The 23,759-nt window shown below is 37.8% G+C and overlaps 2 protein-coding genes across 8 annotated transcripts in view; one reads left to right on the top strand and one right to left on the bottom strand.

Annotated features, from left to right (window-relative positions):
* Positions 1-23,759, bottom strand: part of Rmnd1 (required for meiotic nuclear division 1 homolog) — an 86,165-nt gene that overhangs the window by 42,579 nt on the left and 19,827 nt on the right. For 3 of the 5 annotated variants that reach the window (XR_013424768.1, XM_005321372.5, XM_078018896.1), the window contains exon 1: positions 1,183-1,375. The exons of 1 other annotated variant lie outside the window; for it this stretch is intronic. The gene's annotated coding sequence lies outside the window, so the exon portion shown is untranslated. Of the gene's footprint in view, positions 1-41; positions 106-1,182; positions 1,376-23,759 lie in introns of those variants that run through there. One more of the 5 variants, XM_021723905.3, reaches the window with a different exon arrangement.
* Positions 1,472-12,404, top strand: Dcph1 (damage control phosphatase 1). Of its 3 annotated transcripts, none has more exons than XM_005321373.5 (5): positions 1,472-1,745; positions 3,919-4,024; positions 6,745-6,989; positions 8,937-9,102; positions 11,119-12,404. In XM_005321373.5, the coding sequence occupies exons 1-5, from the start codon at positions 1,705-1,707 to the stop codon at positions 11,884-11,886; spliced, it is 1,326 nt and encodes a 441-aa protein (XP_005321430.1). In that variant the 5' UTR covers positions 1,472-1,704; the 3' UTR covers positions 11,887-12,404. The 3 variants fall into 3 exon arrangements, with proteins under 3 accessions (XP_005321430.1, XP_040139385.1, XP_021579582.1); XM_021723907.3 differs by lacking the exon at positions 1,472-1,745 and adding an exon at positions 1,855-1,984; XM_040283451.2 differs by lacking the exon at positions 3,919-4,024 and having other exon boundaries at positions 1,569-1,745.

Raw genomic sequence — 23,759 nt, 5'->3', positions numbered from 1 at the left:
TCTACTACTAACCTACATCACAACCAATAAGAGCCTCTTACCTGGTCTCCCAGCTTCTGTCCATGGCCTCCTATAGATTCTTCTCACACACCAATGAAAGTGATCCTTTGAGAAGCAGGACCACATCTTTTCTCAGTGCAAAATTTGATGATGGCTTCACATTTCTTTTACAATAAATGCTCCAAACTCTTAAAATGGTCTTCAAATACCCACATTTTCTGGCTCTTCACCACCCCTCTGACATTTCCTACATCTCTTGCCCTACAGCTCTGCTCCTCATCTTGGCCTTTGGATCTTCACACTAATTGTTCCCTAAGCTCTTCTCCCAGGAATCTATAAGCCTAGCTCCCTTATCCCCTTCAAATATTTCCCATCTAGCAAAGCCTTCCTCCAGACACTTCATTCAATACACACAATTGGCACCATTTCTGATTTCCTTCACTTTCTATTTCTCCATTTTATTTATCATTACTTGCATATCTTGTATTTTTAGTTTATTAATTCAAAAAAGAAATGTGAACTGAGTTCTCACCAAGTGCCAGGTATTGTGCTAGGTGCTTATAATACAACTGAAAATAAAAGACAAAAATCCCTTTTGAACCTTATTATTTTGCGAGGGGGCAAACAATAAATGTGGCAAATCAGTAAAATATACATCAGTGACAATGCTAAAGGGAAAATAAAACAGGAAATACTTCTGTCTCCTCTAAAATGTTAATCTCCATGAAACATATTTTTGTGTTTGTTCATGTTGTATCTCCTGTGACAATAATGCCTAGACATAGGCATCAGCTGATTTTTAAAAAAATGAAATACCAGACATATACTCAGTTCATGGGCACATTTTTACTTTTTAAGAACAATAACAGCAATTAACAAAACGTTAACAGGTAGGTTACGATTCAATGCATAAGTAGCACTCATCTTTGGGAGTATGCCTTTATATTCCTTGAATGCAAAACTACCCTATGCTCTAGCTTAAAACTGGGGTCAACAAGTGTTTGCTGACTTAGAGTGCTTTTTATTCCTAGCTAAGTCCACCGATGATCACTGTAAGAGGCAGGGCAACCTCGCGGTACTGACGAAACCTGTTATCACCCGGGAGGCTTCGGGGATCCAGGGGCCAAGGTAGAGACCTCGGTGCCGGGCCACACAGGTGCTAAGGAAAGGCAGTGTACTAACCTCTCCGGGAAAAGAGGAAAGCGCCAAGGGCGCGAACTTCCGCAGCAGGGCCACAAGGCAAAGCACAGTCACCCGGCAGCCGCCGTGCACACCGCCAACCCTGGTCCCGGGAAAGCTCTTCCTCCCAGAGCGCGTACTGCGCAAGCGTACAGAACTGCGGGCCCGCGGCGTGCGAGCGTCCCGGGCCACGTGATCGCCGGACCACGTGACTCGCGCCGCCGCGACCTCTTCCGCTCCCTAGGCCCTGGGACTCCCGGTCCTTGCCTGCTTCCGCCTTCCGCCCGCTTCCTGATTCCGCTCCACTCGTTGCCCTCCGCTGTTGTCGCCTTCGTCCCCGGAAGATCTCTGCGTCCTCGAGCCAGCCATTGTTTGCCACTTGTCCGGGCACCAAATAAAGTTTTTTCGTTCAAAAGCACTTTTTTTTTTTTTTTTTTAAGCTGCAGCTCACGCTTTCTCAGCTCCTCCTTCGCTCTTCCTGCCATCGGCGAAACCCGAGCGTTGGGGCCGGTAACGCCGGACGGGATGGCTGAGGCTCCGGCGTCTCTCTCGGGACAGGACGTAGGGTTCGTCTCGCTTTTCTCCTGCCCACTTTTGCGGCGAGCCAGGCCTAGCCGGGAACGTGTGGGTAACGAGCGGAGGGTGCGCGCTGCCCCGAGGCTGCGAGTTCAAGTCCCGCCGCGGGGAACCACGTCCCAGGGCGCCTTCTGGGGTCCCGCGGACTCGCGTGGGGCGGGAGGCCGCCGCCAGCTCAAGACTCGGATCCGCTGTGCAGTCTCTGTCGGTGGCCGCCGATTTATCCACTGTAATAAGTGCCCTCGTGTGTAGGGAGGGTAAAATTCTCTGTAAAAGATGGGAATCGGAGGTCTGGGGGGATGTGTGTTTAGTCCTGGCGCTGATCAAATTAACAAATAATCTCACAAACAAACAATGTGTGTACAAGTAGCTCCCCTTGGAGTAGCGGGACCCCCAGTGGACGCCTGAAAGCCGAGTCCTATATTATAGTGCTATGTTTTTTCCTACACATACCTATGGTGAAGTTTTAATTTTATAAGTTAAGTGCAGTTAGGTGATAAGCAAAAATAATAAAACATTTATTGATTTAAAATTTAGAAATTGTATTTTTGGAATTTACCATATGAATATGTTCAGAATGTATGACTACATCTGGGAAAGGAAAAGTGGATGGGGAGCAGGATTTACAGTGGTTTGGGGCTATTTAGGCAAAGCTGTGGATGAGTAATGTAACACCCATTTGCATAAATTGGGTAGCCAGGTTCCTATTTGAAATAGGTCATTCCTTCAGAATATTGCAGGAAACGGAAGACAAAGAGCTACCTGGCCAGGGAGTATATTAAAGCCAGAGAGGCACCAAGGCCCCCTCAGAGTCTTGCACATAAGGGGAGTGAGCACTTCCTTAGGAGCCTCTGGCCTCACCTGGCCAGGGACTTTATGGAGGGTGCAGACCTCTGTATGAGGAAAAGTAACAGAAAAAGAACAATACAATTAAAGTGAAGACCTTCATTTGTTTTTGAATCTGCTGCCTTAGAAAATTTGTGTCCATTAGTTTATGTTCCTTCCTCCTTTCAAAGTATTAGTGATTTTTAAAAAATTCTAATCAGAGTAATTAGTATTCATATCAGACGAAAACAATGCTTTACTTGAAGCACCAGAGTCTTAATGTGTTTTTGCAGTTTTTTTCCCCTTAAGGTTTCAGAGTTATCATTTAAGAAAACCTTTGAAGAAGTATATATTTGAAGAAGTATTTGAAGTACCTAAGCCCAATAATTTGAAAACTGGCATAAAATACTTGAATTTTCAGGAGTATAGTGATCTCAAATTAAATTTGGAGTAAATGATTTGAATAGAGGCATTCTTTTCAAAACTATCTTGTGAACTCTGTTGGTTTTACCTTGTGTTTGGTGATTTGAGATATAAACACTGCTAAGCTCTGTATTACAGATATTTAAAAAGCTGCACTGAATTTCACCACCTAATCCTGTTTTTACTCACTGAATCAAATATGTTTTCTTAAAATATAATCACATATATAATCTGTAAATCTTGGTTTCATATGTCTAAAATCAAGAATCATTTTAATTTTTTAATGCAAGTGTAAATTTTTCCTCATCTCCAGGATTCTTCATTTTTAGCATTGATGGAAAAATCTCTTGATTTTTTTAGCTGTATTCAGAGTAAGACGAGTAGTTCACCTTGTTTAGTGGAATAAAATGAGGAATTCTTTGTACAGATAGAGAAGGTAGTAAGAAAAACCTTTGAAAAGAATTGAAATAAGAATAGATGCATAAGTATTTTTAATTTATTCCATTCCTCAAACGTATTAGAGTCTTTAGCGCAGTTTTACCTCTGTTGCCTTATTCGTCTTTCTAAGCTGATGAAGTTAGTAAGTAGTAAGCCTGGAACTAGAGCCTCCTTGCTTTCAAAGCTAATCTTTTCCTAGCTATCTCATTGTTAAACTGGTTTCTGATTCAGGAAAAGAAAAGGATCGAAAGATAAGAAAGATTAAAACTGGAATTAGAGGCACCAGGATAATTTAGTTTCCATGACATAACAGAAGTTTTCAGATTTTCTTTTGTCAATTTAGTGGACAAACGGGTTTACTTTTTCATAATTGCATGGAAAGGAATTTTAATTTAAATCAGACACTCCAGAAGCTAAAAGATGACCTATCTTTTAGTGTTAAAGCCACTAAGTAATGTATGTGACTCTCTCTTCTAGATCATTTGCATATCTTACAATTAAAGACAGAATACCACTGATTTTAACTAAGGCTATTGATACATTGCATCGACACAAAAGTGAGTTTTTTGAGAAACATGGAGAGGTAAGAATTGTGTTTTAACTTTACTTTTTTGACAGAATGAGAGTAGGTATTGAAGATTTTTGCTTTTGTGTAAGATGTCAAAATGAATACATGGGCCAAATATTTATCTGGTTTTAATGTAATATGTTGAAATGAAGTATAATCGTGGGTCAAGCCTATCTCCAGCTTAGAAAAAAAGAGTTGATGCTCTTAACAACGTAGTCTGTCATGTATTTAGACTTTGGAACATGTTTTTAATATATGTCATGCTATAAAATAGTGATTAGGTTGTTGACTTGCACAGAAAAGCTTTTTTAATTTCAAATTTAGCTGAATTATAGAATTTATATTACTAATTTAAGTTCTTAAGTCCTGGAAGATCAGGCTGCTATGAAAAACTAAAAGTGAAGAGTAATATGAGTTCTGATTGATTATCATGATGTGATTGAAGTTGTGAAAGATTCATTGGCATTCAGAGTGAGGTAGGACTTTAGAAATCACCTTGTCCATTCTGTTAATGGTGTGGAAAATTCTAAATAACTATATTATTGGAGATAAAGGTCTTTACACTTGCAAGTCTAGTAATCATTCTTTTATATAAGAGACTGAAAGACCACACATACACCAATACATTTTTTTTTTTTTAAAGAATCGACAACAAAGATTTAAAATGATTGATGATGTTTTTCTGGGCAAATTGAAAGGAGCAAGGCAGCATACAGGCAATTTGAGTGTAATGTTGGATTTCCTTCAATCTCCTATATATTGTCTTCAGAACTAATCCTGGCATAACATAATAGAGGGCACCTATTGACCTATTGTTCTTTTTTTCTTGCTCCAATGGGAGTTGAAGGTTGAACCCAGCAAGGTTCTCTCTGAACTATATTATGAGTCCCACCCTCCTTTTCGAAACAAGATCTCTAAATTGCCTAGTCTGGCCTCCTGGGTAGCTGGGATGTGTACCCGTCTTCCCACCTCTGCCTATTGTTCTTTGTTGCTGAGACTGGTCTTGAACATTTCTGTTGATGTTCCATTGTTTATCACATAAGCACAATTTTGTTTTCTGTGGGTATATATACTTATCACTCAAGTATCATTTAACCAAATTTGGGTCATTTGCTTGAGTATTTGGTCATAGTCTTAAGCAAATTACCATAATTGTTTGGTAATTTCAATATTTTCTACTGGAGTGACCTAAAATATAATATGATTGACTCCGTACATTGCTGCTTGGCCTGTATGCTCATATCATTAGACGGTTAAAAATGAGAAAGCAGACTCTACTGTCCCTCCAGCCCTACTCTCTTTCCCACTCCTGGATACAGGACAAAATCTAATAAAATACTAACTTAAAGTCTGTTCTTAGTAGCTTTTTTTTCCCCTTCATGTCTCTTTCATACTTATAGCCACTCTTAAGTCCCATGTTCTCCAAGCTTCCTGAATCCCCAGCTACAGCAAAACCATGTTTGTCCCCAAAGGAGCCATGCTACAGATTTCTGCATGTCAAAGGCTCATCCTATTATATTACCTGGTTGGCAGATATGGATCTTGTGGAAATGGGTCTAGGCTTTATTCATCTTTGGCTCTGAGCACAGAATTTGGTACATACAGGTTCAATAAATGTTTGAATTAAGTTAAAGCAAAATAACAAACTGGCATTGACACAAACATTGGTTCTTAGCTCTGACAAGTATTTGCTGCTTTAAAAAGAGGGTACTTACCCTTTAAAATCTTCAGTTTTTGGAATTTATTATTAAATAAAGATGCTAATGATTCCAGGATAGAGATTTGGAGAAAGTTAGCCATATTGGGACTTGCAGGCTTAGCTCCTAAAATTTCGTATTTTTTACAACCTTTTCTATTTCTGAACCTGAAGAGTATATAAAGCTTCAGCCTTTTGTTCTAGCAGCAAAACAGATTTCTACTTGGAAAAAAAAAAAATTGACAAATCGATGTTGGGGATGTAGTTAAGAGCATTTGCCTGGCATCAGGAAGGCCCTTGTTTTGATCCCTAACACCACCACCAAAAAAAAAAAAAAAAAAAAAAATCCTGGGGAGATGTCAGTGTTGAGTATACTGACCATTATAGGCCTAATGGTAGGGAGTGAATATAAAATCATTCAGCTAGGCTTAATGATTATTTCCTACATTTATTCTGTATGTATTTTACAAGGTTTATATATTTTTTAAAAAATTAGGCAAGAATTTTGCTGGTATAAAAGTAAAGGTGCCATGTCACTTTATTCTGATCCCATGACACTTGTCCCCTCTCCAGTTGGCTTGTTAGGTGATATAATACTGCAGTGCCTTGTCTATCAGGGTCTCTCTAACTTATCTGGAATGCAGTAGAGAACAAAGAATAAGAAAACCCTCTTGATATGCTAAGAGGGATCTCAGGAAGGCCAGAATTCCTTTTCTAGCAGTGCCACCACAAGTGTGAGAGACAGGGAACCTAGCAGTGGTGCCTCAACCTACCTGAAGATATAGAAAGCCAGAAAAAGCTGATAAATAAGGCATGATTATGTTAGTATGAGATCTACGTGTTCTCTTTGATTTTCAGCTCAAAAATTCGAAATTTAAGTGTTTACAGGAATTTGTAAAATACATAAACAACAGTTTTGAAATCAATACAGGATTTTTCTTTCCTTCTTAAATTTAGGTCCTTATCATAAAAATATACCACCCTAGAGGAATTATACACACAGGCACACACTCACTGTCATTTTTCCCCCCTCCCTCAGGAAGGCATAGAAGCTGAAAAGAAAGCTATTTCTCTTCTTTCTAAGTTACGAAATGAATTGCAAACAGATAAACCAATCATCCCTTTGGTTGAGAACTGTGTTGATACCGACATATGGAATCAGTACCTAGAATATCAACAGAGTCTTTTAAGGGAAAGTGATAGGACACCAAGTTGGTTCTACTCACCGTGGTTGTATGTAGAATGCTACATGTATCGTAGAATTCATGAAGCAATTATCCAGAGGTAAGTGTATAACTATTAAAGAGCAAATGATTAGACAGTTTGTGCTTTTTTTTTTTTAAGGGTGAAAGATAAGTTTTCAGTATAAACAAGAGATAGCCTGAATTCAGTTGAGTTCAGCAAATATTAATTTGCTGTTGGATATTTCTACAAATTATATCAGTTGAATAGATTCTTAGTAATTTGAATCCACTTGTCCAAAATAGAAATAAGATTGAATCTAGTATGAATTTACTAAAGATCCTCATAAAGACCCTATAGAGTAAAACGAATTGTGGTTATTAGCAAAAAAATGTTAATTTGAAATAATTATATAAACAAACCAAGTTGGGACAGAGGAAACAAGCAAATACTTTATTCATAAAAATAGTATTTCAGAGTGTATAAGGAGTCATCAGAACAGCAAATCCCTCTATTGTCTCACATAGTATCTTAATGTTTAGTCCTGTATTTTGTTTGAGGTTATTATGAAGAATGCAGATACAAACATTTTTAATTAGAATATGTATTTCTGTTGGGAATATATCTAGGAGTGAATCACCAGCTTACGGTGTGTGCTCATACATATAGCTTCAGTAGATTGTAAAGTAGCAAACGTTTCAAAATGAGAACATTTATGTGAGGTTAAAATAAGGTTCATTATCAGCTTATGAATGATTTGTTAATAAAACATAAGAACATGTGTTGCCAAAACATTCTTCAGGAGAGCACCAATAATAAGTATGTTGGCCTTTGTGGGCCATATGGTGTCTGTTGCCACTACTCAGCTCTGCCATTGTGTGAAAGTAGCCATAAGCTATATGTAAATAAATGAGCATGGCTGTGTTTCGGGAAAACTTCATTTATGGACACTGAAATTTGAATTCTACATGTCACAAAATATTGCTTTTCTTTTGCTTTGTAATCATTCATAAGTGTGAAAATCATTTTTAGTTTGCCTATTATAGAACACAGGTGGTGGGCCTGATAGGGTTTGCAAGCAGAGGTTTACTGACCCTGCATTTGAATATCTGCATCTAAATGGATTTTGTTGTTTTAAGTCACCTTGAGAGACTTAACTGATTTCAGCAGTGCTGTCATTGATAAAAATAGCTTTGTATTCTTTGGATTTTCTTTGAGAGCCAGTTTACAGCTTCAAAAAGAAAAATTAGTTTTATTATTTTTGTCACCCTTTAATAAAGGCCAAAACTGTGTCTATTCAATTTGATTACATATTTTATTATACTGAAATTGCTCTGAGTGATTTTTGGCTGTTTCCAAAAGTAAGGTGACTCCAGGGGAAGACATGTGGTCACAGGACATTTAATGATATGCCATAGGTTCTAAAGAAAATTCCCAAAGTGCTTTGCGCAATGGCAGCATCCTTGGAATAAAGGTATAACTTCCCCTGGTGACTGACTGACCAGAAGGAGGCAGCCATCATTTGGCTATATAAGTGCTGGTATGTTTTTACCCTAATATGGATGGCTCCTGGGCAAAGTAGCTCATTTAGAACATCAGATCATCAGAATGTCTTTTCCATTCTGTTAAGGCTATTGTGTTAGTATTCCTATCTTCTAAGTTATATTTCTGTCACCGGACAGCATGAAGATGTAGACATCACATAAACACAGCCTTTGGTAAAAACCTGGGAATAAAATTTGACATGCACACACTAAAAATCTATAAGATCTATAAGTAAATGATCAAAATTTGTCATTCTATAATGCATAGTAAATCTGATTTAATTCCAGTAAAATAGCTGATTTGAGAATCTTTGACAATTAAAATGAGTTTGGGAATTTATTTTTGTGTAACTTGCTTATCTGTGTTATCTAGTATTTGTTACCATTGATTATTGAGACTGGATAATTTCTTCCCTTTAAAGTACTACAATTAACCCAAATTTGTTTTTTAAAAAAGATATAGACTTAATATAAATGTTTCACTTATGTTTTTCTTCTACTTTAGTCCACCAATCAATGACTTTGATGTATTCAAAGAATCCAAAGACCAAAATTTCTTTGAGTCACAGGAACCTGGCATTACTTTATGTACTCACTTGCAAAATTTCAGGAGTACTATTGAAGACCTAGATGCAAATCAGCTGAAAACTGAGTTTTTTCATCTTCTCCAGGTAAAGATCAGATCCTCTGAATGTGTTTTTTACTCAGTTCTATAAATAGCAATATTGTCAGCTTACACAGTATTTATAGATCAGTACTATATGTATTATGTTAGTAGTTTTTTAAACTAAATTTTTGTTTGATTGTTTTTCCTTTTGAACTTTCATCCTTGATCTTTTTTAGAATATAAAAATTAGTTTTCTTTGAATATGTTTTTTGTCCCATAGGTAGAATATATTGTAAAGAAAAATGAGTACTAATCTGTTTTCTGCCATCTAATTTGGCCAGCTACTCCAGGCTGTTCCCCAAATAAAGGCAGCCAAAGTTGTCTTCTTTTACTGCCCACAGTGAGCAAAAGGTTAACATCCCAAGAGAAGCCTGAAGTGTTCTAGTTTGCAGGGAATGTTAATCTATTTTTAAAAGTCAGCACTCACGAGGGTCCATGCAAATACTTACAGATCTACTGTGTCAAACACTTCTAGATGCTTACATTTGGTGATAGGAAAAACAGGCAAATTCTTCCTGTTGTAGAACTTGTAATCTTGAAAGACTATAGATAAATAATTGCATCAGTAACTGTGTAGGTGAAATGAAGGATGTGGGAAGGAGGTCAACAGAGAACCTGACCTCAGTTGATGAATGAATGCCATTATTTATGCTGTTGTGTGTGTTTCAAACTATATAAAACAGTGGTCTTGGACACTTCCGTTACTACTTAAGCCTTATAATTTTTAAAAAACTCATTTATTTGTCTTTTTAAGAATAATACTCTTGAGATGGAACATGTATTTTCCTAATTTCATTATCAAGACAGGGTCTTGCTGTGTTGCCCAGGCTGGCCTCGAGCTCCTGTGCTTGCAGTTCTCCTGCCTCAGTTTTCCAAGTAGCTGGAGCTCAGGCGTGCACCACTATGCCTAACCATATTCCTTATTTTAAATCACAAAGAAAATAGAGTCTGTTTTGGCCAATATTTATTGAGTACTTCTGTATGTACATTATTTATATGCATAATGTCATTAATTCTCACAAAACTCTGTGAGGAAAGTATTATTGCCTAATTATTCAGTTGCACAAGTTGAGCCTTAAGAGTATGTATGTAAGTAACTTGCCAATGATTGTTAATTGAAGATGCTGAGATTTGAACCCACATCTAATTCCAGAACTTGCAGTCTTAAACATGTAGTTTTAAGACTTAAAAAAAAAATAGGGCTATGTATCATTTTCTACAAAGTAACAACTTGAAATATTAATTCAGCTTTAATCCAAATTATTGATTACAGTGGAACTGTTGTTCATATTGTTATATTTAAAGTTAGGTCTTGCAAAAATCGCTGTGTTCAATTTTTTGTTTTACAAAAAAGAGAACCAAATCTCAGGCAGGTTGCCATGTCCTAAAGGTAATGTAATTAGTAAAAGAAACTGGGCTATTTTCCGGAGGACTGGGAGGGTAAAAGGAACTTTGGTTTTTCTTTTGACTCTGAATTACAAAACCTGATCCTCTCCATAACATTTGATGATGTTTTAATATCCTCAACATGCAAAGCCTCATTCTGAATAAATAGTGTAGGTGCTAAAAATCATTCAAACCAGTGAATTTGTGTGGGGGGATGGGGATTAGTACTAGGGATTGATCTCAGGGGTGCTCTACCACTGAGCTATATTCCCAGCCCTTTTTATTTTTCATTTTTAGATGGTCTAGTTAAGTTGGCCAGGCTGGCCTTGAACTTGTGATCCTCCTGCCTCAGCCTTCTGAGTCCAGTAGCTGGGATTACAGGCATGTGCCAGCATACCTGACTCTGAATCCAGTTTTTTACAAGTTTATTACATATTGACTAAAAATTTCACTGTTTCACCTTATTGATAGAACATCATGAAAACTTACTTTACATTGAGAAAGTATAGATCTGGTGGAGTTTTTTGGAAATAAAATTTATGAATATTCCTAGCAACCCCTCCCTTCACTGCCTACATAACAGTTTTGTTGGTTGTTAAAACAAGGATGACTGTTTTGTACTTTTCTTTTTCAGATTTCACTCTGGGGAAATAAGTGCGATTTATCTCTATCAGGTGGAGAAAGTAGTTCTCAGAAGACTAACCTAATAAATTCTTTGGAAGATCTAGAACCTTTTATTTTAGTGAATGATATGGAACATCTTTGGTCATTGCTTAGTAAATGCAAGGAAACAAGAGAAAAAGTGCCCATAGTTAGAGTGGATATTGTTCTGGATAATTCTGGGTTTGAACTTCTTACAGATTTAGTATTAGCTGACTTTTTGTTATCCACTAACCTGGCTACTGAGATTCATTTTTATGGAAAATGTATTCCATGGTTTGTTTCTGATACTACTATACGTGACTTTAATTGGCTTATCGAACAAGTAAAACATTATGATCATGAGTGGGTGTCCAAGTGTGGGGTTGACTGGGAAAACTATATTAAAATGGGTAGATGGGTTTACCATGATCATATGTTTTGGACTTTGCCTCACGAATATGCGGCTATGTCCCAGGTTGCCCCTGATTTGTATGCTGAACTACAAAAGGCATGTTTAATTTTATTCAAGGGTGATTTGAATTATAGGAAGTTGACTGGTGATAGAAAATGGGCGTTTACTGTTCCCTTCCATCAGGCTCTGAGTGGCTTCCATCCTGCCCCTCTCTGCAGCCTGAGAACATTAAAAGCTGAAATTCAGGTTGGTCTGCAGCCTGGGCAAGGTGAACAGCTCGCGGCTTCGGATCCCAACTGGCTGGTCACTGGGAAGTACGGAGTGATTCAGTTTGATGGTCCACTCTGACCCAGCCTAGAACTCCCAGGCAAGTAGGAGGATCTGAGAAGCACCTTTTCATCTCCAGAAAAGCAGTGTGTGAATCTAGTCCCTTGGCTGCTCTGCATCTGCTCTGGGATGCTTGCTCGGCCTTCTTGTCACCTTACTCTCTGGATGAATTTTCCTTGGAACCTTGCACCGCACTACAGTATTTTGGGAATATATGTTTTTACATAGATTACACTTATATTTACAAACATATACACTTTTGTTGGAATTTCGGTAACTATTTCAAGTTTTTTTTAATTGGGTAGAAAGCAAAGTATAAGTGAATTCTGGCTTTTAAGGTAAATATTTTTTCTTGAAATGGTATGCTGCATGGTATTTAATAACCTAGGCAACATGGAATTTTATTTAATTTAATTTTGGGCTCTTGAAGTAATGGCTTTGTGAAAATATTCATTTGAATGACTTTGTGAAAAGAGGTAGTTTTTATACCTGTGATGCTTGAACACAAAAGTAAAATTTACCTCATAAGTTAATTTTAACTTTTGTTCTCCTTGAATTTTATTTCAGTAGCTTATTTTATTTGCATGCAGTTATATTTTTTATTAACTTGTGGAATGGATGTTAGGAAATGTGAAATTGGACACATGAAACAAATGGTATTTAAAGAAATATAATCTCTTATATTCTATTTATGATATGCATAATCAACTGAAATTATTTTATCACACAAGTGTTTTAAGTGAACATTTTTTGATTGTAGTTTTAGAAAAATGTTTTAGATGGAAAAGAATTTCTATGCATTGAATTTGGATACTACAATAATGAATTCATTTTTATATTCTACATTTTATTGGTCATTGCAGATATTAAAAACTAAATATTCATGTCAATTTGTTTTAAATGGAAATGTTTTTCTGCACTGGAATAATAAAAGGAATAGTACTTAAAACTTTTTGTGGTTTTATTTTCTACTGGGGAAAAAATAAGGAGAAAATTCAAAATGAGATCTGTATAATAAACTCATCATATATATCACATATGTTGCCCATATATGGGCAACATATATGATATATAACTTATAAATGAGGTTTTAATCTATGTTCCTAAGTGCTTAAATTTTTTAAAAATTTACATACAGTCACACATTTTGAATTTACTATTATCTGCATGTGTTTTATTTTTATTTATTTTATTTATTTTTATTTTTTTAGAGAGAATTTCAATATTTATTTTTCAGTTTTCAGCAGACACAACATCTTTGTTTGTAGGTGGTGCTGAGGATTGAACCTGGGCAGTACGCATGCCAGGCGAGCACGCTACCGCTTGAGTCACAACCCCAGCCCTCTGCATGTGTTTTAAACATTGTTACCAGAGTGCTTACCACATTTGAATTCTTTGTAGACAATAAATTTAGAACACAGTTGACTTCATAGGGTGAGCAATATATATATATATATATATATATATATATATATATATATATATATATATATATATATATTCTATTTTTTATCATGTAGTTTGCTAAGAACATGACCCTAAGGTGTATGGGGAAGTAGTTTACCCTCCAACCTCTCTCCCCAAAAGAGCAAAGAACAAGAAAGAATGGCACTGTAGAAGAGGAAGTCAATTCAATGGGATTTTTAGTAGGCACAATGGTGCACTCCTGTAATCCTAGCAGTCAGGAGGTTGAGGCAGGAGGATTGCAAGTTCAAAGCCAGCCTCAGCAACGTAGTGAGATCCTTAGCAACTTAGTGAGACCTGACTCAAAAGATAACAAGGGTTGGAGACCTGGCTCAGTGATAAAAGCACCTCTGGGTTTATCTCTCGTCCATTTAAAGAGTATTAATGTTTTTGATTCTAGGCAGCCTGCTGGGTATGATGCAGTATTTCATTGTTTTGACTTGTCTCTAGGTACTTTACTCATTTAAAAGTTAGATAATCTTTTCACTGTTGAATTGTAAGATTTAAAAATATGTTCTGTGGACATCTCATTGTATATGTAAATATTTTCTCCCATTCTGTGGGTTGTCTTCACTTTTTAAATGATATATTTGCATCAAAAAATTATTACATTTTGGCAAATCTTTTTAATATTTTTTTCTTTTGTCACAAAATACTGTCTGATGGGTTTTGGTTTCTTTTTTTTTTTTTTTTTTTAAGCATTACTGGGGATTGAACCCAGGGCCTTGGGCATACTAGGGTAGCTCTCTATCAATGAGCCTCACCCACGCTTACAACACTGTTTTTGAACTGCTTAAAATTCCCTCACTGTCACTGAATTGAGGAGCTGAGGGCATTGGATAGGATTCTGCCCACAGTTCCCAGACTTCCCCAACACCACTGTTTCCGCCTGAGCAAATATAACCTACATCTGTCTGACATGGGTACATAGTAGTTTGCTGAGGAAATCTGAGGTTAAAATCAGATGTGAGAGGGTGTTCCACTGAAGAGTTGAGGGATCTTGGGAAGAACTCCCCAAAATAGTATCAATTGTTCTAATAGCCAAGGATATCACACTTGGTTATGAAAGAAGTAAATTCAACTTATAAATTTCATGCAATTCCTTTATATCAGACAGATCCAATATCCTAAGCATGTGAGGATGGGAATGTGGACTGAGGGTATGTAAATAATTAGAGGGTGGTGTTCTTATTAAATAGCAAATCAACAAGACTTATTAACATGATCTAGCTTTTCTAATTTGAGGCAATGTTTTGTGTTTGAGAAAAATGCAACAATGATGTATGAAGTCAATTCCTGTTGTTCAATCTCCAGGTCATGTTCCCATAAAAGAAATACAAAGAAATATGACCCATCCTCAAAAAGCCAAGTCAACATTTACTTGAATTTTAAGAAAACCCAGGGTGAAATGAAAACACAAATTATTAAAACCCCCTCCTACCCGTTTGATTTTCCTAACAGTTCTCTCTGCCCAAACCTCAAGCTAAACCTTATGCCACAACATCTCTTTACATAAAACTTTTCCCTCCACTCTCTTTTTTTTGCTAGCTTAGAAATGAGAAAGACTTTGAAAACTTCTATACATGCATGCCATGGCCTAGACAAAGTGCCGATGTCATGTTGGACACAGCAAGCAACAGGTGATACCTTGAAATCGTAGCAAGTGAATGAACCAGAGGAAAAGAACAGAAAAACAAGAACATAATGCCCCTACCTCCAGATACGCCGATGAGATTTTGATGTACACATTTCACAATTTTTCTATAAGGACAGACATAGTATTTAAAAATATATATATTTCTAAGAGAAAATAGCAGGGTTATACCTTTAATTGTTTTTAATTTCTGAAGTATCTTTTCCAACTCCTGACTTTGTTTGGTTTTGCTATCATTTGACTTTGAATTTTTTTTCTAATTTACTAACCAATTCTTCCTAGAGAGAAGGGTTTTTTTGTTTGCTTTCTTTTCCCTTGAGTAGCAGCATGACATGGGACTCGTAAACATTTGTCTCCTGATCCCCAGTTGTCTTAGTTTGTTTGCACTGTTACAACTAAATACCTGAGATTGGGTAGTTTTAAAATCACAGAAATTTATTTCTCACAATCTGGGAGGCTTAAAGTTCAATATCAAGGTGCCAGCAGTTTCCTTGTTTATGGAGGCCCCAGTCTCAGTTTTCAAGATGCTACCTTGTTACTCCATCTCTGGAAGGGAGGGTAGGGACACCAAGTCCTCACGTGGCAGAAGTTGGAAGAGCAAGTGAGAGGAACTCTGTGGGAAACTCTTGTGAGTGCCTTGATCCCATTCACGAGAGGAGGAGCCCTCATAATTTAACCACCTCTAAAAGGCCTCATCTCTATACCATGGCACTGGCCATTAAGTTTTGACGCTGAATTTTGAAGGGGACACATTTAAACAAGAACACCAGCTATGAATTGTGTGACCCAAGTTCCATTCTCACAGGTAGGTCTCACAGATTTACTCTCTGGTCCACATGGAACAGATTTCAATCTCAAAGCCAGATTATCCTAAGGAAACTGGATATTAGCATGCTGGCCTCCCCTCGTGGCCCCTTGAATAGTCCCTGAACCTGACCTTTCCTCTGGGAACTAGACAGGGAAATACTGCTGCTTATGGGCGGGGAGCATACCCCGAGCCGTCCCAAAAGGCCACCGTTCAGGTTGTCCCCTTACTTCCTGCTTTTCATTGCAGCATCAAATTTCTTTGTCCAGTTTATTTAATATCCCTTCACCTCATTTTCAAACCTTTTAGAAAATAAGGAAAAATTAGCTCCCACGGAAGACACTTCTGACAACCCTGTAGTTGTATTTTCCTTGGGGCAGGCACCAGGGGTCTCTTTGGTACGTCTGCCCTGCCCATTATCGTGCGGAGTAGATGCTCAATGAATGAGTGACTGACAGGTGATGAGTTTCAGCATTTGAAATCATTCTTGAGGCCGCTGAGATGCTACTGAAGTTGAGGTCTGAAGAATGAATTGCTCTGCTAGAAAGCCTGACATAAATTAGCAGACTTGTTGACTGAAAAACGGTAAAAATATATATGTAAATAATATAATTGGGAGGTTTCAATAAATATGTGCATCTTTGAGCACTACCTATTCCTTCAATATTATATTACAATCAATTTCCCATTAAAAATTCTTCAAAAAAGTTTTTTTTTTTTTTTTTGTACTGGATTGTATCCAGGGGCACTTTACCAGTGAGCTACATCGCAGCCCTTTGAATTTTTAAATTTTGAGACAGGGTCTCCCTAAGCCCCTTAAGCCTCACTAAGTTGCTGAGGCTGGCCTTGAACTTTCAATCTTCCTGCCTCCGCCTCCTGAGACACTGAGATTAGTATGTGCCACCAGGCCTAGAAAAAAAAATGTCATTTAAAAAAAAAAATTGCACATGTATTTCATCATGTGGCTGTATCATGTTTTCTTTTAGTACATACACTATACAGATTATTTAGGATTTTTGCCATTTAAAAAAAAAGCTGAAATGAATATCTTCAGACTTTTCTTTTCTTTTTTTTTTTTCCTCCCCTATGATGGTGTCCATGTTGCTGGGTTGTTCTTAAACTCCTGCACTAAAGCAATTCTCCTACCTCAGCCTCCAGGGCAAGAGGACACAGGCCTGTTCTGCTGTGCCTGGCTTCAGATAGGTTTTTTTAAGTTGCAGATGGACACAATACCTTCTCTCTCTCTCTCTCTCTCTCTCTCTCTCTCTCTCTCTCTCTCTGTCTCTCTCTCTGTCTCTCTCTCTCTCTCTGGTGGTGCTGAGGATCAAACCTAGTGCCTCATCTGTGCAAAGCAAGCGTACTCTCTACCCCTGAGCCACAACCCCAGCCCCTTCAGATGACTCTTTTTGCTGCAAAATTCCTGAGTCTTCAGGCACTGTTCATAATCTGAAACCACTCACCTATTCTAAGCCTCCTGAAATAGTGTTTGTATTACACTTAGAAGGTCCAAATTCTCAACATTGAGTAATTGCTTATCCTAGGAAGGACCTTGCTTTTTTCTCTTTTTCCCTTTAAAAACCCATACACGTATTATGCTGCTGACTTGTAATCCTGCTTGAGTACAATACAGAATTTAGGCACAAGGGGGAGATCCATTAGCACAGTAGAGTGGCCGATTTTTCTGTACTATTTAACACAGAGATTTCAACAAAGAAAACTGGCACGGTATAATCTTTGTTGTTGACAACACACATTCTTGTGGTTTCAACTTTAAATTTATTATGTTGGAGCTAGTTGCCTACCATGATAAAACAATCCAGTCAACGACAATAAAATTGTGCACATCTTCATTGGTTTGTTGGCTTAATTTTTACACATAATTCTTGTGACAAGATATCACAGTGATTTATCATGGAAGTATCTCACCAGGTCAATTTAAAAATAAAATTAAAATTCAGAAGAAGTAGAAACAATAGAATATTGTTAGCAGTGTAGTAGAAAAGTCAGACTAGGGGGGCTGTGGCTGTGGTTCAGTAGTAGAGCGCTTGCCTAGCAAGCGTGAGGCTCTGGGTTCGATCCTCAGCACCACATAAAAATAAACAAATAAAATAAAGGCATTCTGTTCATCTACAATACAAAAAAGTTTAAAAAAAAAGTCAGGCTAGAAAAAACTATGTAGGAAAATAAAAATGGCTTTCCATTCACTTAGACTTTGTTTGAATAATGCACATAAGAAACTAAAGGAAAAATACAATATTTCCTCCTTAATTTATTAATTATGATACAACAAATTAATTTCTATCACAATTGAGCATATTTAAAGGAACTCATATTCCAGTTCTATCTTACATTTCACAAGATATGATGTGTTTCTAAAGCACAAAATTTTAAATCTGTGTCCATAGGATTTAGTAGGTAGAATTCAGGCAAAAGGATTTAGTAGGTAGAATTCAGACTTGGATGGGGAAAGGTTTCATTTATATTTTTGGTACTGGGAATTGCACACACGGGACTTATCACTGAGCTACAATCCCAACCCTTTTTATTTTTTATTTTGAGACAGAGTCTCGCTTTGCTTAGAGCCTCAATAAGTAGCTGAGGCTGGCTTTGAACTTGTGATCCTCCTGCTCAGCCTCCCAAGTTGCTGGGATTATAGGTGTGTGCCACTGTATCCAGCTCATCTTTATTTCTATTGCCTTCTAACTCAGACTTAATACTTGCTTGAATTTTGACTACAGGTCACAAGCCTCAGCGATATGATAGTACTTCTATTACCAAGATAAATCACAGATCTTTTCACTTTACATTATAGTTGTTATAGCAGTCTTCCAATATTGTTTCATCACTATGTCACGGTGAGAACAATAAGCCACTTAGGTAGTTCACAGCCAGCATTTAAATGCCAATCTACTAAAGTCCAAAACTCAAGTTATGGTTGTGTAAATCACCACACATTTAGCATAATTTGTAGCAATATATTCATAATATTTTTTAAAAAATGAGTAAATATACTTTAATGCAAAATTGAGTCATGATTATTGGATGATAAGCCATGTCATGATTTACTGATATATTGAAGCCTCACTTATATGTTTTATAATAAAGGTCTGCGGTGAAGAGATGTGTCTGGTTTTTCGTGTCATTACATTTGTGTCATTGAGCATATATTAATTCACAGATTTTCAGAACAGGCTGAACACAAGGAAGGGAACCCTTCTCTAAGAACTTCAGCGTCAGGGGCTGACCTCCAGCAAATCTAGAAACGAAAAAGATGCTTCTCGAGTTTCAGGCCACCATGCAGCTGAAATCCAGTAGGTAGTTATTTTGAAGGGAACTGATTTTGTGAACAGATGGAAATGATTTGACAAAGATGAACTAGCTCATTCTTCCAACCAAAGGGATGATAATAAAAATTGTGTTTTGCTCGCTCGATGAAATCCAAAATTCTGTTCATATAAATTAGCCCAATTCTGGCCTGATGGCATTACAGACAAATTGTTGAAAAATTAAATGAGGCACAATTTTACCTTAATCTATTGAAGTATGTCTAATTAAATGTTCCTATTTCCTTTTTCATCAGTCCTCAAAAGGAATATGATTTGAACTGCTGACACCCTAATAATTGTGGCCTTGGAAAATGACCTACGCCATTATTGCAGTAAGATCTGATTCACAGTTGACAACTTGGGCAAGGATTCCAGTCCCAGCTGTGCTACTAATAAACTTTATCATTTTGAGTTAGGTTGTACAATCTAGCTAGGTGTTCAATCATTTGGCTATTTAGGGTCCTTATATAAGCAGTAAAGTCACTTTTAGCCATGCTTATAATTTTAGGCTCCAATTGCTATGTACTCTGGACACTTCTGTTTGCTCTTCTTGCATAAAATAACTTTTATCATCATCCTTGTGAAATATTTTACTTCTATCTTGATGTTTTGGTCATTGATTTTCAACTTATGCTTCTCTGAGTACTAGGGGTTCTATGAAGGCTTGGGTAGGATGTAGAGTGGGGTTACAAAGAGGCACTCAGTGGGACTCTAGTACCACACTTCTGTTCTGCAGGTCTGTTCTGCATCCTGAGCTCCTGAAAAAGACCCTAACTGAATGAAGACTCCTTGGCTTTTAAAATGAGGAAGGATCCCAGACTGCTGCTCTAGGTGATAGGGGGCCAATGAAAGTTTCTCAAGACAAAAGTGATAGAAGTCACATTTCAGAAAGATCAATCTAGTCGGAATTTTGCAAAGAGACTTTTAGAAGGGAGGAAACAGACCTAGAATATGCACACGTTAAAAGAGGGGTCACTGAAGAGGGTGGGATTGGGCAGGCAAAAAGCCAGAGCAAGGCGTAGGGACAGCAAGAACTTGATTTTCCTGAATCTTAGAGTCCATGGGACTTAACTTTTTAATTTTTTTGTGTTTATTTTTATTTTTAAAATTGTTATATAGTAAACTTGAATTTCCACACATGTGTAGAGTCGTGTAGCCATCACCATAATTAGGATATAAGAGTTCCATCATCCCCACCTCCCCCATGCGGTTCCTTTATATTTCCCCCTCTCTGTACCACCCATTACTCCTGGCACCATAGATCTGTTCTTTGTCCTCAATTTTGTTCTTTTGAGAATGTCACATAAATGGACTCCCACACTACAACTTTTGGATATTGGCTTCTTTGGCTCAGCATAGAAACTTTGAGAGTCCGCTGTGCTCCTGTGTGTATCAACAGCCATGAGACTCTGAAAGGGAAATCAGGCTGCCAGAAGGAGATGTGGCCTCACCATGCTGGGGCTTGAATGATTTTGAAGTGGAAAGAATAATAATTGGGTGTATAAACTTTCTTGGGAATCCATCTATTTATTCTTTTACACACTTATTTGAGCTGAGCAACAAATAAATGTTAGTCACGGTTTTGGGTGCTGGGGATATAGTAATGAACAACAACCAAACATTTCATCTTCAAGGAGCTTTGGGGGAAAACAAATAAATATCCCCTCTACGATTTAACACCAGAAGGTGATGTGCTCTGAGTAGGAGGGCAAAGAGAGAACAGACTTTCTAGAGTGATCAGGAAGAGTCCCCTAGGTAGGTTAAATGAGACCACAGATGGGAATGAAGTATGTGAGTGAGCCATGTAGTCATGTGGGATGTGACAGGCCCAGGCCCAGGGAACTGACGGTGGCTGCCATATTAGAGAAAGTTCAACAAGGCCGGTGTATGCAGAACAGGGGGTCGGGTCTGAGTGGATATCAAGGCAGATCATGGAGGTTCTTGGGCACCACTGAAAGGCCCTGGGATTTTGGATTGTGTGTGCGTATGTGTGTGTGTGTGTGTGTGTGTGTGTGTGTGTGTGTGTGTGTGCATGTGTAGAGTCATGTAGCCATCACCATAATTAGGATATAAGAGTTCCATCTTACTGGGGATCAAATCCGGGATCTTGCATATGCTAACCGAGAGTTCTATCACTGAGCCACCTCCCCAGCCCTTTTTATTTTGAAACAGGGTCTCACTAAGTTGCCTAGACTATCCTTGAACTTGTGATCCTCCTGCTTCAGCCTCCTAAGTAGTTGGGATTAAGGGCATGCACCACCACACCAGGTGGCCTTTGAATTTTTATTCAAAGTATGATGGGCAGCCATTGGAGAGTTTAAGCAAAAGAGTGACCTGCTCAGATTGATATATGATGAAGCCCACCTTGGCTGTCTGGCCAAAGAACAGTCTCTCAGGGAAGGTGTGCAGGATGCATTGGGAGAGTAGGGAGATATCAAGACGAAGGTGATAGTGTAATGTAAGCTTGAAGTAGATGGATGTTAGGAAGAAAATGGAAGGATGAATGTAAAAAAAAAATCTTAAAGAAAAATGGAATTTGTTGCCTATGGGTTTATGCAGATTAAGAATTTAAATAACTTCCAAAATACAGATAAACTAGTAGCTGATAGGTCAAAGTTATAAGGGAAACTAAGGATGTTTCGGTGTGTACCTAACATCCTTTGATAGAATTAATGTAAATTGTGATTTTTAAACTGTGCTCTTAAGGGTCCATGGGATTTTGTTAAGATGTTTCTAGAGCTGCCAGAAACACTCTGGGGCTGGAACCACATTTTTAACCCCCAGTTCAACCAGAACAGTGCCAACACAATCTGTTTGCTTCCCTGTAAAATTTCACTGGAATGAAGTGTTACACAGGAAAAACAAACAAACGAATGAATAAATTAAAAAGTGGGGCTACTCTCTGGGAAACCATACATTCAAAAATGTATAATTGGATGAGTAAAGAGTCTTAATCTCCCCGACAGAGAGACTCTATGCTGGCCTCTACCGTATCCTGGGGAAAGGGTATAGCTAAATGTGTCACAGGCTGGACTTCCTTCTATCTATTCTACATTTATAGTTTTCGTTGTACTTATTACTTAAATGCTTTATTTTAAATTTTAAAGATGAGAATGAATTCATAATAAATCTCATTTAACAAATATCTAATATTCTTCAACAGAATGCAGCATACTGCAGGTAGAGTGGCACCCCTTATTCACAGGGGATGCCCTCCAGGATCTCCCAAGGACACTGAAACCCATATTGAACATACCAAGCTTTTCCTTATACGTACACACCCTTGATGAAGTTTAGTTTCTAAACGGGCACAGTAAGATGTTTGCCACAGTCACTCATCATAAAGTAGAACAATTATAACAATATTCTGTAGTAAAAGTGGATGCAATCTCCCCTCTTTAAAGAGTTTAGGTAAATCATATTTTCAACTGTAGCTGACTAAGGATATCTGAAACCTCAAGTTTCAGGTAATGGGGGACTACTGTATGTCTTTTGGCTATCATCTTTTATTAAAATAACAATGTATCTTGTAGTTAACGTTATGCTAGCTGTTACAGCAGCCAAACTTAGTGGCTTTAACAGAATAAAATGTACTCTGTAAGAGTCCAGTTGGCTGGGGTGTGTGTGTGCGGGAAGGGTGGGGTTGCCGGCTCTATGTGGACCTTCTGTGGCCCTGGCTGATGGAGGCTCTGAGGTCAGCCTGGAATCAAGATCCAGCCAGAAGATAGGGGAGTAAGATATGGGACAGAGTCACATGGGATGTTTTTCTGGGCCAAACCTGGAGTGACGTACTTTGCTTCTGCCCAAGAATCAAAGGTCATATTTCAAGGTCACACCCAACCCGGTATTGTGAACAGCAAACCGGTCTCTGTCACATGTGTGAGTAGATGAGGTATAAAAACTGGAAAGCAGAACCCGAATCCTGGATTTATGCTTTGGCTTTGGGGAAGTCAGGCTGTTTTTATGTTTGTGTTTTCGTAACTGTCTGAGGACTGATAGAATTGATTCAGGGAGCTCTGTACTTTTGAGATGGCAGCCCCCAAGTATGAGGTGCCAGGAGTGAGGAAAAACCCCTTCTCCATTCATTCGTCTTTGAAAATTTGGTAAGACTCACTTCCCTGGTGAATTCTTTTCTCACTTACCATCAAGGACTTTTGTTAACTCCAGCTATTACTGATGACACAAAAATCAAAAGGACTACAGAATGGTCAAAATGAGAGCAAAACTCTTTTTCTGAGTCTTAGAGATTTTACTGGCAGGTCTAAATTGCCACATAGATAGACATTATGTTGGGGACTGAAATCTGCCAAAGAGAACAATTTTCCAGAATCTAACAAAATCTTACAAGGTCTGGGAAATACCAGATGGGCCAGTCTGTCTCCTGACATGGACATTCCAAGGACTTAACACAATTTATGACCAACCGGATTTGCACTGAATTTACCTGTCCTACTTATCTCCTCTGAAGAGTGCAAAGCTGCACCCCGCCCTTCCCCAATTCTCTGCAATTGAGCCCAAGTTCACCTTCCCATGGAACACTGGCTCCATCTAGCTGAGTCCATGGTCCTCATTTGCATATCTTTTCTGCACTAGAATAAATCTGTCTTTGCTTTTATTTTATTTATAATTTCTTGGTTTGCATTAT

The sequence above is a fragment of the Ictidomys tridecemlineatus genome, chromosome 8, assembly GCF_052094955.1.
Source record: "Ictidomys tridecemlineatus isolate mIctTri1 chromosome 8, mIctTri1.hap1, whole genome shotgun sequence".
Classification (NCBI taxonomy): Eukaryota; Metazoa; Chordata; class Mammalia; order Rodentia; family Sciuridae; genus Ictidomys; species Ictidomys tridecemlineatus.
Note: the sequence above shows the minus strand (reverse complement) of the source record. Positions and strands in the feature narration are given on the sequence as shown.